Here is a 13,553-nt window from a genome sequence, read left to right as displayed (position 1 = left end):
GTCTGTTGTAACCATTGTGGTCCGACCTGGTCACTGTCTCCACCCTTAAAGATGATACGCTGGCTTCCTGTTCATTTGGAACCAGTAGGAGTTGTGTCCTGGTGTGTGTGTGTGTGTGTGTGGTGTGTGGGGGCAAGAAGGTGTACCCTTCCACCTAGGGGAAACCTGGACCTACATGCGTCCACCCAGAAGTGATCTTCTAGCAGTTGGGCGAAAGCTTCATTTTCCCTACCTTTTTCCTTGGTTGTTTTCCCCTTTGCCGACCACCAATCTACCGCTATGTCCGCTATTAAGTTAAAGTCCCCTCCCACCATTCGCATGCCCTCGCCCATTCCTCGAGCACCAAGAATACCTTTCGCGGAAATGCTAACTGCTGTGTATTCGGTGCGTATATGGATGCCAGGGTAATTAGACATCCCTTGACCTGCCCCTTGAACGCTACCATCCTTCCGCCAAAACCCCTCTTAACTTGTGCCTCCCTTACTTGCAGAGATCTTGACAGGACAATCCTCATGCCCTCCTTTTTGTTAGTCTTATGTGAGGCCCAAAAAGGTGTGCCCCACCGCTGGTCCCTTAAAGGGACGTTTCTGCCTCCTGCAGGAATAGCACCGCTATGTTAGCTTTGCAGAGCATATTTGATGTGAGTGACCTTTTATTCGGTGAGTTTGGTCCCTTTATATTTTTTCGTTTTCTCGTTTTCTCTATCTGCCGACCCTCGATTGGGCCTTTCCCCCAGTGTGATTGTGAAATGTTACTGCATTCCCCCTTCCCCTCTCCCGTTGTACGTATCCCTCTCCATTCCCCTCTGTCCACTTCCATTCTACTTATGTTGGCGATTCCCTTCTGTGTCCCCTGCCTCCAACCTCCCCTTCTCCTTTTCTTCACCACTCCTCATTCCCCCTCTGACTTCCCCTCCCTTTCCCCTGTCGGGCGTTCAGCTTCCTGCTGTCCTGTATCCGGGCATTATGGCTGAACCACCATGGTGATGGTCCCTGTCCTATTCTTTCCTTTTTGCACCACAACTTGTAGCTTCCCCTGTGGCACGTCTCTTACGATCTTGGTTGCTTCTCCTACCTCATTTTACCTTCCTGGTGTACACCTCATTGGACATTACCCTCATGCCCCCACGCCCTCTACCAGTTCTGTGATTCTCTGTCTCCCCAGCCCCCATTAAACGTTCAAACAATAACAAGGCAAGTGCCATAAACTTTGTCGTCTCAACTGTGTTCATTACCCCCCTCCCGCGCTTTGCACCTATGTTTCCTCTTTGAGCATCATTGTGTCCTCATTAAGCGAGGCCCCATAACTTGGGCTTCTTGGACCCTTTGTTTTGTCCACTGGCATCAGGGAGAGACTTCTCCCTTCAGGTCGTTCCTTGCCTGGGATGGTGGGTGTAGAGCTTTTGGTATTTCCTGGCCCCTTGTGTCTTGCGCCTGCCATGATCCACCCTTGGGCCTTTAGGTTTGCGTCTTTTAGATGGCTTTGCCCCTCCGCCATCTACCGGTTGGTCTTGTACCTGACCTGTTAAGTCCTCTGTTGCCTTCTTGATATCCTCCTCATGTACCAGGTGATGTCTCTCTCCCCCTAGTTCGAATATGAGCGCAAAGGGGTTTCCCCATCTGTATTGTACCCCTTTTTCCTGGGGCCACCTTGTAAGGGGACCACATTTGTTGCGCCTCAAGAGGGTTTGTGCTAACAGGTCCTCAAAGATGGTCACCTTGGAGTCCTCGTCAATCGCCCCCATTCTTCTTGCTTTCTCCAGGATTTCAACCTTCTCTCGATAGTAATGTAGTTTAGCGAGCACTGATCGGGGTCCCCTGGTACTTCCTCCTGCCCTGTGGACCCGGTCTATGGCCACTTGCTCGCCTTCCTTGCCCCCCACAGCCCCCCCGACCATTCCCATTATTTCTTGTATTTTTCTTTCAAGGCCAGTCGTGAATTACCCCTCTTTTTCCTCTAGTCCAAAAAAGCAGATGTTGCGCCTCTCCCGGTTCTCTATATTGTCCACTTTGAGTCATAGATCATACTCCTTCCTTTTGATGTCACTGAGGCGGACCTCTATTTGGGATTCCAGCACGCCTGCTGAAGCTTGATTCGCTTCCATGCCCTCCAGTCTTTCTTCCAGGGTGACTACCTTCTCGGATAGGTTTGCGACTTTCGCCCTGATGTTTGTACGCTATCCGCAGATTTCCTCCAGTACTATTTGGATGTTGCTTTTTATGGCCCCTACTTCCATGCTGCACGGGTGGGGTCCCCAGTCAGTTTTTGCTGCCGCCATTGCCCCCTCATCTGGGTATTGGAACTTAGAGAGGGCCACCTTCCAGCTCATTCACTTGGTGTGGGTCTGGTGCCACTGGGTGTTCTCTACGGTGCTCTCCATGGTGCTCTCCCCTTTGCTTCTCTCTCCTCTGTCTTGAGTCGCTTGTCTCTCTTTCCCCCCACCGGGGAATGGTGGGGCTTGGAGGGGGCTTCTTCCTCTTCTCTGTCCTCTCCCTCCTTGTGCTCTCCTCGGCCACTGACCCTTATTGGCTTTCCTGTGTTGCCCTCTCTGCTGTCCTTGTGATCAGGGTGGAAGGGGGTCGTGCCTTCTCTTCTCCCCTGGCTCCCACTTGTCGCCTGCAGTGGTTTCTTGGGGCGCCATCACCATTCTCTGGCCTTGCTATTAGTGATTCTCGTGGCCCCCCGGGGTCACTGGTGTCCCCACTGACCTGTTATGAACTAGTACTAGGCCTTCCTTGTTCCTCCGTAGTGTGCTAACTCTGGCAGGTCTGTGGCTGGCCTCCAAGTACTTCTCGCTGGGCCCTTGTGTCCCTCTGCACACCTCCACATCCAATATTCTGGGGTGGGCCCTGTATCCCTGGGGTCCCTGTGTCACGGCCCTGCTCCTCTTCCCCACCCTATTGCACCCTTAATATCCCTCCACGGGGCCACCCTGTTCAGTAGTGTGGTGGGGGGCAGGAAGGGGCATTGTCTCCTGCACTCCACTTCTGGGTGATCAGTGTGCTGCCTGGCTTGCCCCTTCTGCCCTGTCAGGGGAAGCATTTGGTTTCTACGCTCTGCCCTGTTGTCTCCTTCCAGCTCCCAACACTCATCCTGCTGCTTGTTTGGGGGGATGGGAAGAGGGTGGGTCCTTGCGCTTTGCTGGCGCTTGGGGGGGGGGGGGCTTTCCCCCTCCACTCCCTCTCCCTTGACGGACACGCTATTCCCTGGCTCCGGTGGTAGCACGTTGTGCGGTGGCCTGCTCCCGCCTCCCGTGGGACCTCTAGGACACTCTCCCTCCTTTGTTCTCGCTCCCCCCTCCCTTCGCAATTCCTCCCAGCAGGGGGGGGGGAAGACTCGCCGTTTCAGCAGGGGGCTGCTGCTCTGCGTCTGGCCTCGAGGTCCGCCATCTTCCCCACCAGTTGCTGGGCCTTTAAATCGGAGGTGGCACCTTCCCGCTCCTCCTGCCACGGGGCTCTCTCCCGCCGTACTGCGTTGCTGTGCAGGATTTGTCCCGGGAGCAATCCGAGTCGTGTTTCAGGCTCACTGGCCACTTCTAGGCACCTGCAGTGTTGTGGTCACTGGGGTCCTCTCTGCTGCTCATCAGCACCTCCTCGCTTTCCCGGTGGGGGGCTTTCGGCTCTTCTTGCGGGTTGCAGCTCAGCCGTTAAGCCGGTCTCCCTCTGTGTGGCGGGCTCTCACTTCGGAGGTGTCTCCCTCCGTTCCCCCAAGCTGCTGGGCTCCCCCCCTTTGGTCGGAATGTGCCACTGCATTTAGCCTGCTTCGGGGGCCCTCAAACGTCTGTCCCGGGGGTCGCTATCTTCATTTAGCTTGCCATTGTCTCGAACAGGGAAAGGAGCTGCTGATGCAGACTTCCATCTTGCCTGCGCCCCCTGGTGGCCTCTGTGTTCCCTTCTTTTAAACCTGAGTGAATAGAAAAAATGTGGGTGCAAAACTCTCCACACCCAGGCTTCTTAGTCAGAAACCAAACCCCTTCAAGTTCCAGAGTGCCGAAGCCTCCTCAGTGCCACTCAGGCTAATAACATCCACCAATAGGCTTGGCCCTATCTCTCTCTTCCATGCCAGTCTTCCTCATCTTTCCCTCTCGCTTTACTTACTCTAAAGTGGTCTCCTGGTGTCATGTTTGCTACATAGAGTAAATTAATATTAAAAGTATAGAGGCAAAATAGAGAGGGGGGATGGTGGTTTGGATTATCTTGGGCAGGATTCCCCTTGCCAAAAACGCACAAAATGCAGAGAGTTAAATTTTTGTGGGTTAGGTTAAATTTATTGGATAAGTGCGTGGAACCTTTGCAAGAATGTTTTCATGGACTTACATTGTGATAAATTAGAAACAATGGAAATCTGTGATTCGAATAATTTTTCCTTGGTGTGGATTGTCTGCAGTGTCATTTCTGCTGATGGAAGTCGACAACATGATCTACATCTGAAACACACATCTACAGGAGGAACACTAACCTTATCTCACCTGGATTGAACCTGTAGATCAAACCTAGATATCTCTGACTGGCACATTAACTGAAAGATTTCCCAAAATACAAATGACCCTGGAAGTGCTAGAACAGTGTCACTCACATTAATGTGCACATGATACAAGACTCCCCCCTCCCCCCTCACGCCCCCCTGCAACAGCCAGACTACATAAAAGGAGTATTCTATATGGGAATTGTAATGTTTTAAAAGAAAAGAAAATCCTGTTAAATGTATTGGCTTGTAGTCCTAGGCTATTAGTCACTTGTCAGCCAGGGGAGATGTAGAGGTCATGAAATGTGCTGAATTGATGGGCTCTGGACTGAAGTAGCCCACAGCCATTCATGTTTCACCATGAGCTTTATGTATATCCAGTCAGTGAAAATGAGTGTTTAGACATTGTACCAATCCACCCTTTGGCTCTCTGGCGATACTACGTACAAGTACTCTGCCAGTAAGACTAAATCACTGCTTCTTGGCAATGCTGATATTCTCAGTGTGCATTAGATCTGCTCCAATGGTTAAATGAGGAGGGTGATAGAATGCACAGTGCTCGCTGTTGAAACTAACTTGTGCTTGCATGCCTTTACCCACCCACACATTGTTTAAAAGCTATAGCTACAATGTAATGCCGTATTAAGAACAGCAAAAGTTGTTCTTCATAAACCCATACCATAGAAAGGCACTGATTTTATAGAGTCCACCAAGCTACTGTTTATTTGATTTATAAATCACAAACAAGATCACATGCGCATTTATTGCTAAAGTAAGTGCTTTAGTATATTTCGCAAAGTTGAAAAACAAAGGAGCAAGTGAAAAGGAAATGGACACAACCTACACATAATTAAGCAACCTAAAACTGACATCTTTACCATTAGGGAGCTGGGTGAAAATGAACCAAACGATAGTGAGGTTTTAGCAACTCCCATAGGTAAGGCAGTCATCTGACATTCCTTCCAGAATGTATGGGGATGTTGCAGCACTTCCAGCACCTCTGAAACAACAAGAAGACTCTACCGCCAATGAAGGGAGCAAGAAAAAAGTGAGTGGAGCACCTTGCCCCCTAGTCCATCTTTCAGGTGTGCAGCCAACTACTCCCTCTCATTGTCTCAGTCTTTAAGTGCACAGTCCATTCTAGAAAACCTGCCTCGATGATGGGGGTGGCTATGCTCTCATTTGTGCAAGAGCATTCCAAAGACGACAGGCTACAAGGCTCCTACCTACCCACAAGCCTTCCTTATTCGCCGGTGATCCCGCTGGTGTCCCACCACTCCACCCTCAACTGCCGTAGCGATCCTCTGTTTAGAAGCGCCTACTCACTGCAACCTGGAAATCCTGCTGTGATCACGCCGCTTTGCTTCCAGTCCTCCACCAACAGGCATCTGCAGTTTCCTTGGCACCCAAAGCCCTACCTGTGATCTCCGTGCTCCCGGAGCTCACACAGCCGCTTGACGTTTCCTTGGGGCCCGCAGCACCACTGGTGATTTTCTGCACCGCCCACGCAGTCTGCGCAGCTCGAGACTCGCAACAGGGCCTTCTGACCTCCTGCCAGGGTTGTGGACCACGATAGACACGGTAAGACATTGCCGTGGTAGACCCTGCCATGCCCAGTCTCATGCCCATTGTGGCTGCCTACAGCTTGCCCATATTAATGCTGAGGCGCAGAAACTTCAACGTTAGGCCCCTTGTTGGCCCACCAACTTATTGGCACACCCTGCCTTGATAAATGATGCCTGGACATAGGCATTCTTGGCCCCTTGCAGTGCCGGAGACAGATATTCCAGGACACAGTACGGTTTACTCAGGCGAGGCACCCTGGCACACACTACACTACACTGCACTGCCTGCCCTGACCCAGGAGGTGCACCAACATACGTATGATCACCACAGACATTTGCCCAAGTAGCTAAATGAGTACCAAGTGACACCTGACCAGTTAAGGCGTCCGTATCAACCTCTACTGCACCATGGATCAGGCAGCGCAAGATGCTGGTGCGCTCCAGGCCACATGCCTGCCACCACCAGGCCGGTATTTCTCAGGCGCCCACTCCCGTTCACACTCAGCCTACACCAGGACAAGGGCCCTTGCTGAGCAGAGTGGGTGGACGAATTTACTGATTTTGTCAAGGCAGTGGAAGAAGAAAAATCCCTGGCCTCAGAAGAGGAGTTTACCAATTTGGCTGGCAAAGAAATGAAGGCCATCATCGAGATTATTCCGGAGAGGAGCACGTATGACACCCTGGTGGAGGCTCTCATTAAAAAAAATGAATAATCCAACGAAACAGACACTATGAACGCTATGTTTTCAATCGATGTATGCAACAAGCCCAGGAAACCATTGTTGACTTTGTAACCCGCCTCAGACAAAAACTGGTGCACTGCCAATTAGCTCAGCCATCAGACTGTGCATCATTGAATGATGCATTTCCTCCACATTCTTGAGAAGTTGCTTTTCAGAAGCCTGTCCCACTGGACGAGATTGTGGAACTCACAAGGGTCTACAAGAGAGTTGATGCCCAGGCGGCCTCCATGGAAAACCAGCAAACCGAGGAATCTGACAAACCAGAGGTCATGGCAGCCATCGAAGCCCAGACACCAGGCGACCAGTCACAAGCCCCTCTTTGACCGCCCAATCGCCCGCTGACACCCGCACGACAGATGGTCAGACCCCAAAGGTCGTGTTACAGATGTGGACTCACTGGGACGTGTCCAGGCCTTACCCAGCGCTGTTCCAACTGTAGAAAAGAGGGACACTTCCAGACTGGGTGCAGGGAAGGACGGCCATTCCCAATGAGAGCGAGCCCAATGGTGACATGGTGACCTGGCGCCAAGCCAGCAGACCGGCCCCATTCCCCCAAAGCCAAAGGTAGCCCCCGCCCAGGATACTCTGCAGGGCCGCGCCAATTTGTAAGGGCCATCAGTGACATGCCGGGCGATGAATATGGACAGGATGATGACCGGATCTACCCTCACCCACCATACAGGGACGAATATGATGAACCACCACTTGCACGTCAGTTCTACCCCCCAGACCAGTACCAGGGTGACCCACAAGGATATGACCACGATTACTCCAAATACCAGGACAAATAATTAAACCTACTGCCCAAATGCCAAGTGGCAGACGAGGCCCAGAGAGTCTTCATTAACATGGGAAACAAAATAAAACGGTTTCCTCATACACTGGAGCCACCGTCCATGTACTGGGCGAACAAGAATTTCTACAAATGTCCGACACATCCTCTCCACGTCCATGACAAGGATTTTCCAGTGGTGCCAATTTCAACTGACACTTGTGCACAACAATCGTGCTGTTGTTGCCACCATACATTTAGTATGCAGCCCCACCAAAGGATGATGCCTCCTCGGCTACAAAACGGCGAACTAACTGTGCCTCATTGTACGACATCCGTGGCCAGATGGTGTATGTCAGAGTGCTACCTGTCCTTCCAAACATCAAGAAAATATCTGCACAATGGCACTGGACCGCCTGTCCAAGGATGCTATAAAGCTCTGCTTTCCAGAGCTGTTCCACAGTCTTGGGAAACTCAAAGGAGTCGTCATTAAGCTGCACATAGACCACTGTCGGCCCAGTTCCCCAACACCCATACAGAGTTGGTTTCCAGCTGCAGTCGGCGGTCTCACAGGAACTCAATCAGCTCCTGCAAAATTACATAATTGAGAAAGCTGAGGGTCCCACGCCGTGATATACGCATTAGTGATTGTCCCCAAGGAGTCCAGTGTCATCACCACATTTCCTACGCAAGAAACTTTACCGATATAAGTGCCTCAATGTCGGTATCTCGTCTGCCGCCAAACCTTTTCAGGAGGCCATCCGCCAAGTCATCCTTGCAGTCAAATCTGCCTTCAACTAAGGTGATGACATTTTGATGTATGGCACATCACAGGAGGAACACGACGGGGCACTTCTGGAAGTCTGTAAGGTGTTACAAGAGTTGGGGCTTATATTGAACCTGGAAAAGTGCAACATCAACAAACGGAAGCTAAGGTTCTTCAGACACGTGTTCTCTGATGCTGAGATGGCTCAAGATCCTGACAAAGTGAGCACCATAGCCAGGCTACAGCCACCTGCACAGGTGGCAGATGTCCACTCCTTCTTGGGCGTGGCAGGATATTGCGCCAGGTACCCCATGCATTATGCCACGCAAACGTAGCCCCACCCACGTCTACTGTTAAAAGACGTTTGTTTCAATGGACCCCTGAGTGCCAGAGGACATTCGATGACTTGAAGGATGCGCTATCTGAAGCCAAATGGCTGGCATAGTTTGATCCCTCCTGGCACACTGAGATCACGGTTGATGCATGCCTGGTGGGGTTGGGGGTAATACTCATCTAGACCAATGAAGAGCAGGGACAACCAAAACACAATGTGGCCTATGTCAGCAGGGCTCTCACCCCAATGGAAAGCACATACTCATAGGCTGAGAAAGGTGTGAGCACTTCCATGATTTCATTATAGGGAAACATTTCACATTGGTCACCGACCATCAGGCCTTACTGTCAATGTTTGGAAATTGCTGCATCAAAATGACCCCACGGATCGAAAGATGGGTAATACGTTTATAGGATTACGATTATGACATTGTGCACTGGCTGGGAGGGGCTTACAACCCTGCAGATTATATTTCCAGGCATCCACATGGCCAACAAACAAGTGAAGAGGGAATGCCCAGTACATCAAGTACATTACAGCAAATGTAATGCTGCTGGCACTCACACTGGATGAAGTGGCACAGGAGTCGCTGAGGGACCTCTCAATTGAAATGGCCATACAGTTGACCCATGCCATCAAGTGGAAAGTACCATAGGCAACTCCAGTTTTCCCAAGGGCAAACGAGGCCAAAATAGTGAAGCAGTCCAAAATACATACAGAGTTGGCACTTGTGGACCAAACATTCTTACTGAGAGGATGCAGGCTCGTTGTACCCCGACCCACAGGAGGGCAGTCTTTCAAACAGTGCATGAAGGTCGTAGGGGTGCGGAAAAACAAATTAAAGTCTGTGCCACCACATATGGTTCCCGGATATAGACATCCTAGTAACTGACATTGTACAACACTGCATACCCTGCCACTGCTACCACTACAGCATACAGAGATCCCTGAGAAACCATGGCATAGACTAGCAGCCGACTTTTACGGACCAATGGAAACAGAGGATTTTGTAAAATGCTTGTTAGTGCTAATAGAGGGATTCTCCAGGTTCCTCATCGTCAAGAAAACACTGATAACAGCTGTCCCGCAAGTGGCAGCCCTCATGGACGAGATACTAAGTGAATGGGGAATTCTGCACACAATCAAATCTGACAAAGTACCCCCATTCAAAGGGCACGACTTTGTAAGTTTGGCCAAATTCATGGGGTTCATTCACCAAAAATTACACCATTGTGGCCATGGCTAATGAGATTGCTGAGAAGTTCATGCCCACCATAAAGATGACTATACAGAGAGCACACATAGAAGGTACATAGTCCCTTAGCATCCTGCAGAAGGCCTGGTGACTATCGAAACACGCCCCATGACTCCACAGGCAAGACGCTGGCAGAGATCTTGATGACCTACTAAGTTAACATCAGGCTCATCACCCCGCCAGCAGACAGTGGAGACCAAGAAAGAGAAATAAAGTAAAGGGACGCTGCCAGGAAACGCCAACCGAGAGAAGAAACCGATCGCCGGAAAGGCACATGACTGAAATAATTAAAACTACGAGACCTGCTCATAAGGTTTAGAGATCGAGTTCATCGAAGTGAAAGGCTCAATGGTCACTGCCAGGAGATGGAATCAGCCGTTAACCAGGAAGCTTCACATGTCAGACCTCTGCTCTGACCTGATGCAGAGGAGATGGAATTTCCTGGAAAGGAAATGGAAGGAGAAGACCCACCGATTGGCTTGGATGCATCGGCAAGCGAAGGGAAGGAGCTACAGCAATGGGACCAGGCTGATTGAGATGATGAGGCACAGCCAGAGACCAGAAGTCGGCCACATAGGGTCATCAGGAAGCCACAAAGCTTGATGGAAGAATGTTGAGATGACCCAAGGACATTTGTGAGGGGGTGGTGTTACACAGGGCAGAACCTTAGCCTTTAATGTAGCTGCAGTCCCCACAACCAGACCATGTGGGAGAGAACACATGGGGGAATGTGGGAGGGGTTTGAGGGAAGAAGTGTCAGTTTGACGCAGGCAAGTGAATGTAGAGGTTACACAGCTAAAGTGCTTATATATAAACCTATGTCTGGGTCCACTCGTTTGTGCAAGAGCATTCCAAAGACTGGTGACAGAAATGAGAGGAAATTAAGTGGCATAATGGAAACTGGCACAAAATGGAGGCGCATGGATCACGGTGGAGCATGGAATGTGGGCATTAAACGTCTAATTCATCTCTACAACTTGATTGGAGGAGCATGGTGAGCCAGGTGCTAAAATACAGAAGACAGACTTGATCAATTCAAATACCCCTACATCAACTGTTCAGTCAACCCAGTTGCAATGATTTTAATCAGGAAATCCAAATGTTTTGTTTAGTGTGCAATAGCTGTGCTTCACTGGAAAAATCCTCAGGTGTGCATGGTGACAATATTTGGCTGCAGGCTGGTTCACGAGATTTCAGAAGCAAATCCAAAGTGAGTGGTTTGATCTACATATTGTTCTTTTTACTGTCCTTGCATTGGCAGTAATTAAAACTACATTAGATGATCGGTATACAATAGGGTTCCATTCTAGAGGATTTCCCAGTGGAAGATGATGTGACTGGTGAGGTATGTAAGATATTTAGGTACGCGATGCATCTTTTGGAATCTCAACATCAAAGACTCCCCAGTTTGTTTGAATCCAGATCTTTAAGCGTATGTCATAGTAATAATGTGTTGATACGTATTTGTCCAATATCTCAAAATCCATATACTAGAATGGGATCCAGTGGAAATGAGTTCTTAGATGTCCACTGTAATTTCTGCTAGCATGAGCTAATCCCACCTGACAAGGAATGTTGCCAGCCTCTGTTGTCTCAGGTTTTATTGTTTGAAGGCATGCTGTCCTGGTGCAATTTCCACTTGACCCTTTAGAAATTGTTTCTATTAGATTTGCTGGTCTATCTTCTCCTGAGCTGCTAAGAGTTTTTTTTTTTAATTGTCCTTCACTTGCACCGACGGCCTCCCTGCCCATACATCTTCAGACAGCACCCCTCTTTCACCCTCTTTGAGTCCTACTTTGCCTCGCACCTTGCTGACCCACTTTCCAGTGCCTATACCAAAGCCAAAACGATTAACTTTGCAAAATGCTTTTTATGTTTTGTAATTAAATTCGTTTAAGTTGACACCATTTGCTGCTTGAAGTGTTTAACGTAGTCCCGTTTAACCTTACTGAGCTTAGTTCGCTTGCAGTACTGTGATATTCATCTAGTAAATGATAATTGTATTGATGTAAACCATACAGATGTAAATCCCCCTTTTGAAGCAAAGCACACAAGAAGAGACTTTAAACGAGTGTTTCTTTTTACATTTAACGAGTCAACCCTCTTGTACATTATGATCGGTGTGACAAAATCAATTTTAGGGCTCCAATCTTCTCTCGCAAAGTTACTAATGGGGATCTCTTAACGATGAAAATAATCCCCCCATAGTTTTTATTAATCACATTGGTTCTCATTGTAATCATTAGTCAAATAAATGCAAGGAAAGGTTTGGCTGGTGCAACCTGTGTCACTGAAATGCATGCTTATATTGCTTCAAGGCCATTTTCTCATTTTATTCCAATGCACAGGTTATACACGTTTTAACTTATGCTTCCTAAAATGCAAACTGTTCCTGTTGGAAGTAACAATATACTTTTAACAATACATTTTTACTGGCAGGTTGGAGCGACTCATCTCAGGTCAGCAGTCCAGAACGAGACCATGAAACCTTTAATGGTGGGGATTCTGGGCAAGGAGACTCCCGCAACCTTACGCCTATGGACATCCCAGTGACTAGCCACGCTGCAACTATACTACCCGTTCACGTCTATCCACTTCCCCAACAGATGCGAGTAGCTTTCTCTGCAGCTAGAACCTCCAACTTTGCACCTGGGACCTTGGACCAACCAATAGCTTTTGACCTACTCCTTAATAATCTTGGTGAAACCTTTGACATTCACATAGGTAGGTTTGCTTGTCCGGTTAATGGCACTTACGTTTTCATATTCCACATGTTAAAGCTGGCAGTGAATGTCCCACTGTACGTCAATCTCATGAAGAACGAGGAGGTTCTAGTATCTGCCTACGCCAACGATGGAGCACCAGACCATGAAACAGCAAGTAACCATGCTGTGCTTCAACTCTTCCAAGGAGACCAGATTTGGCTGCGCCTGCACAGAGGAGCTATTTATGGGAGCAGTTGGAAGTACTCAACTTTTTCTGGGTACCTCCTTTACCAGGACTGAACTGTCAAAATACTTTCTAAAACCTGCTAGAATGGGGAAAACCTTTTTCCAATGTTGAATCATGCAGTCGGGCTACTTAATAAGCACTAAATTGGCACTTTATGTATTGTGATGTGGCTTTTGTAGTGAAGCTGTGAACGTTATATATTGTACTTTCATAAAAGTAATTGTGTTCTAGTCCAGCTTACTTGAAATTGCCTTTTGTTAAATGCCTGCTTGTGCCTCAATAAATGGGTGATATGCATTGTCTTTCTTGTGGCCTGTTATGAATAAACCCCTCTGGATTTGTTCCGCCTTTTCTAAAAATATATTGACCTTACTGTATCAGATTTGCTTGGATAAGTCTACTTTTGCGATATCTGCTGTAATTTCCAATTCAATTGCTGCTGATCCTGTATACATATTGACATGTATATATTTTTAATTGTCGGCTGTTGGTAGTCAATTGATTGTTTACATGAAGTAACCAACCTTGTGACCGATGCAGTGCATCCGTGCCATGGAAGAATCTTTATCAGAGAAACCTGTTCAAATGCAATGGCATGCCTTCCAAATTCATGAATAGTGATAATTTGGGAATAGCATGTACCACCTTGAAACACCTCAATAGGTAGGATATTCTCTCAAATACTACAAAGCGAACAATATG

At 48.5% G+C, this 13,553-nt stretch overlaps 1 protein-coding gene across 7 annotated transcripts in view; it reads left to right on the top strand.

The window, feature by feature from the left end:
• The window catches only part of CAPRIN2 (caprin family member 2), a 2,777,496-nt gene extending 2,764,343 nt beyond the window's left edge, over positions 1 to 13,153 (top strand). For 3 of the 7 annotated variants that reach the window (XM_069628538.1, XM_069628546.1, XM_069628537.1), the window contains one exon: positions 12,339 to 13,153. In XM_069628538.1, the coding sequence (XP_069484639.1) occupies positions 12,339 to 12,904 (566 nt within the window). In that variant the 3' untranslated portion in view covers positions 12,905 to 13,153. The remainder of the gene's footprint in view (positions 1 to 12,338) is intronic. The other 4 variants (XM_069628541.1, XM_069628539.1, XM_069628540.1 and 1 more) reach the window with 2 other exon arrangements.
• The last annotated feature ends 400 nt before the right edge of the window (positions 13,154 to 13,553 follow it).

This window comes from Ambystoma mexicanum, chromosome 12, assembly GCF_040938575.1.
Source record: "Ambystoma mexicanum isolate Mex_15411 chromosome 12, UKY_AmexF1_1, whole genome shotgun sequence".
NCBI lineage: Eukaryota > Metazoa > Chordata > Amphibia > Caudata > Ambystomatidae > Ambystoma > Ambystoma mexicanum.
This window is presented reverse-complemented; position numbering and strand designations above follow the sequence as displayed.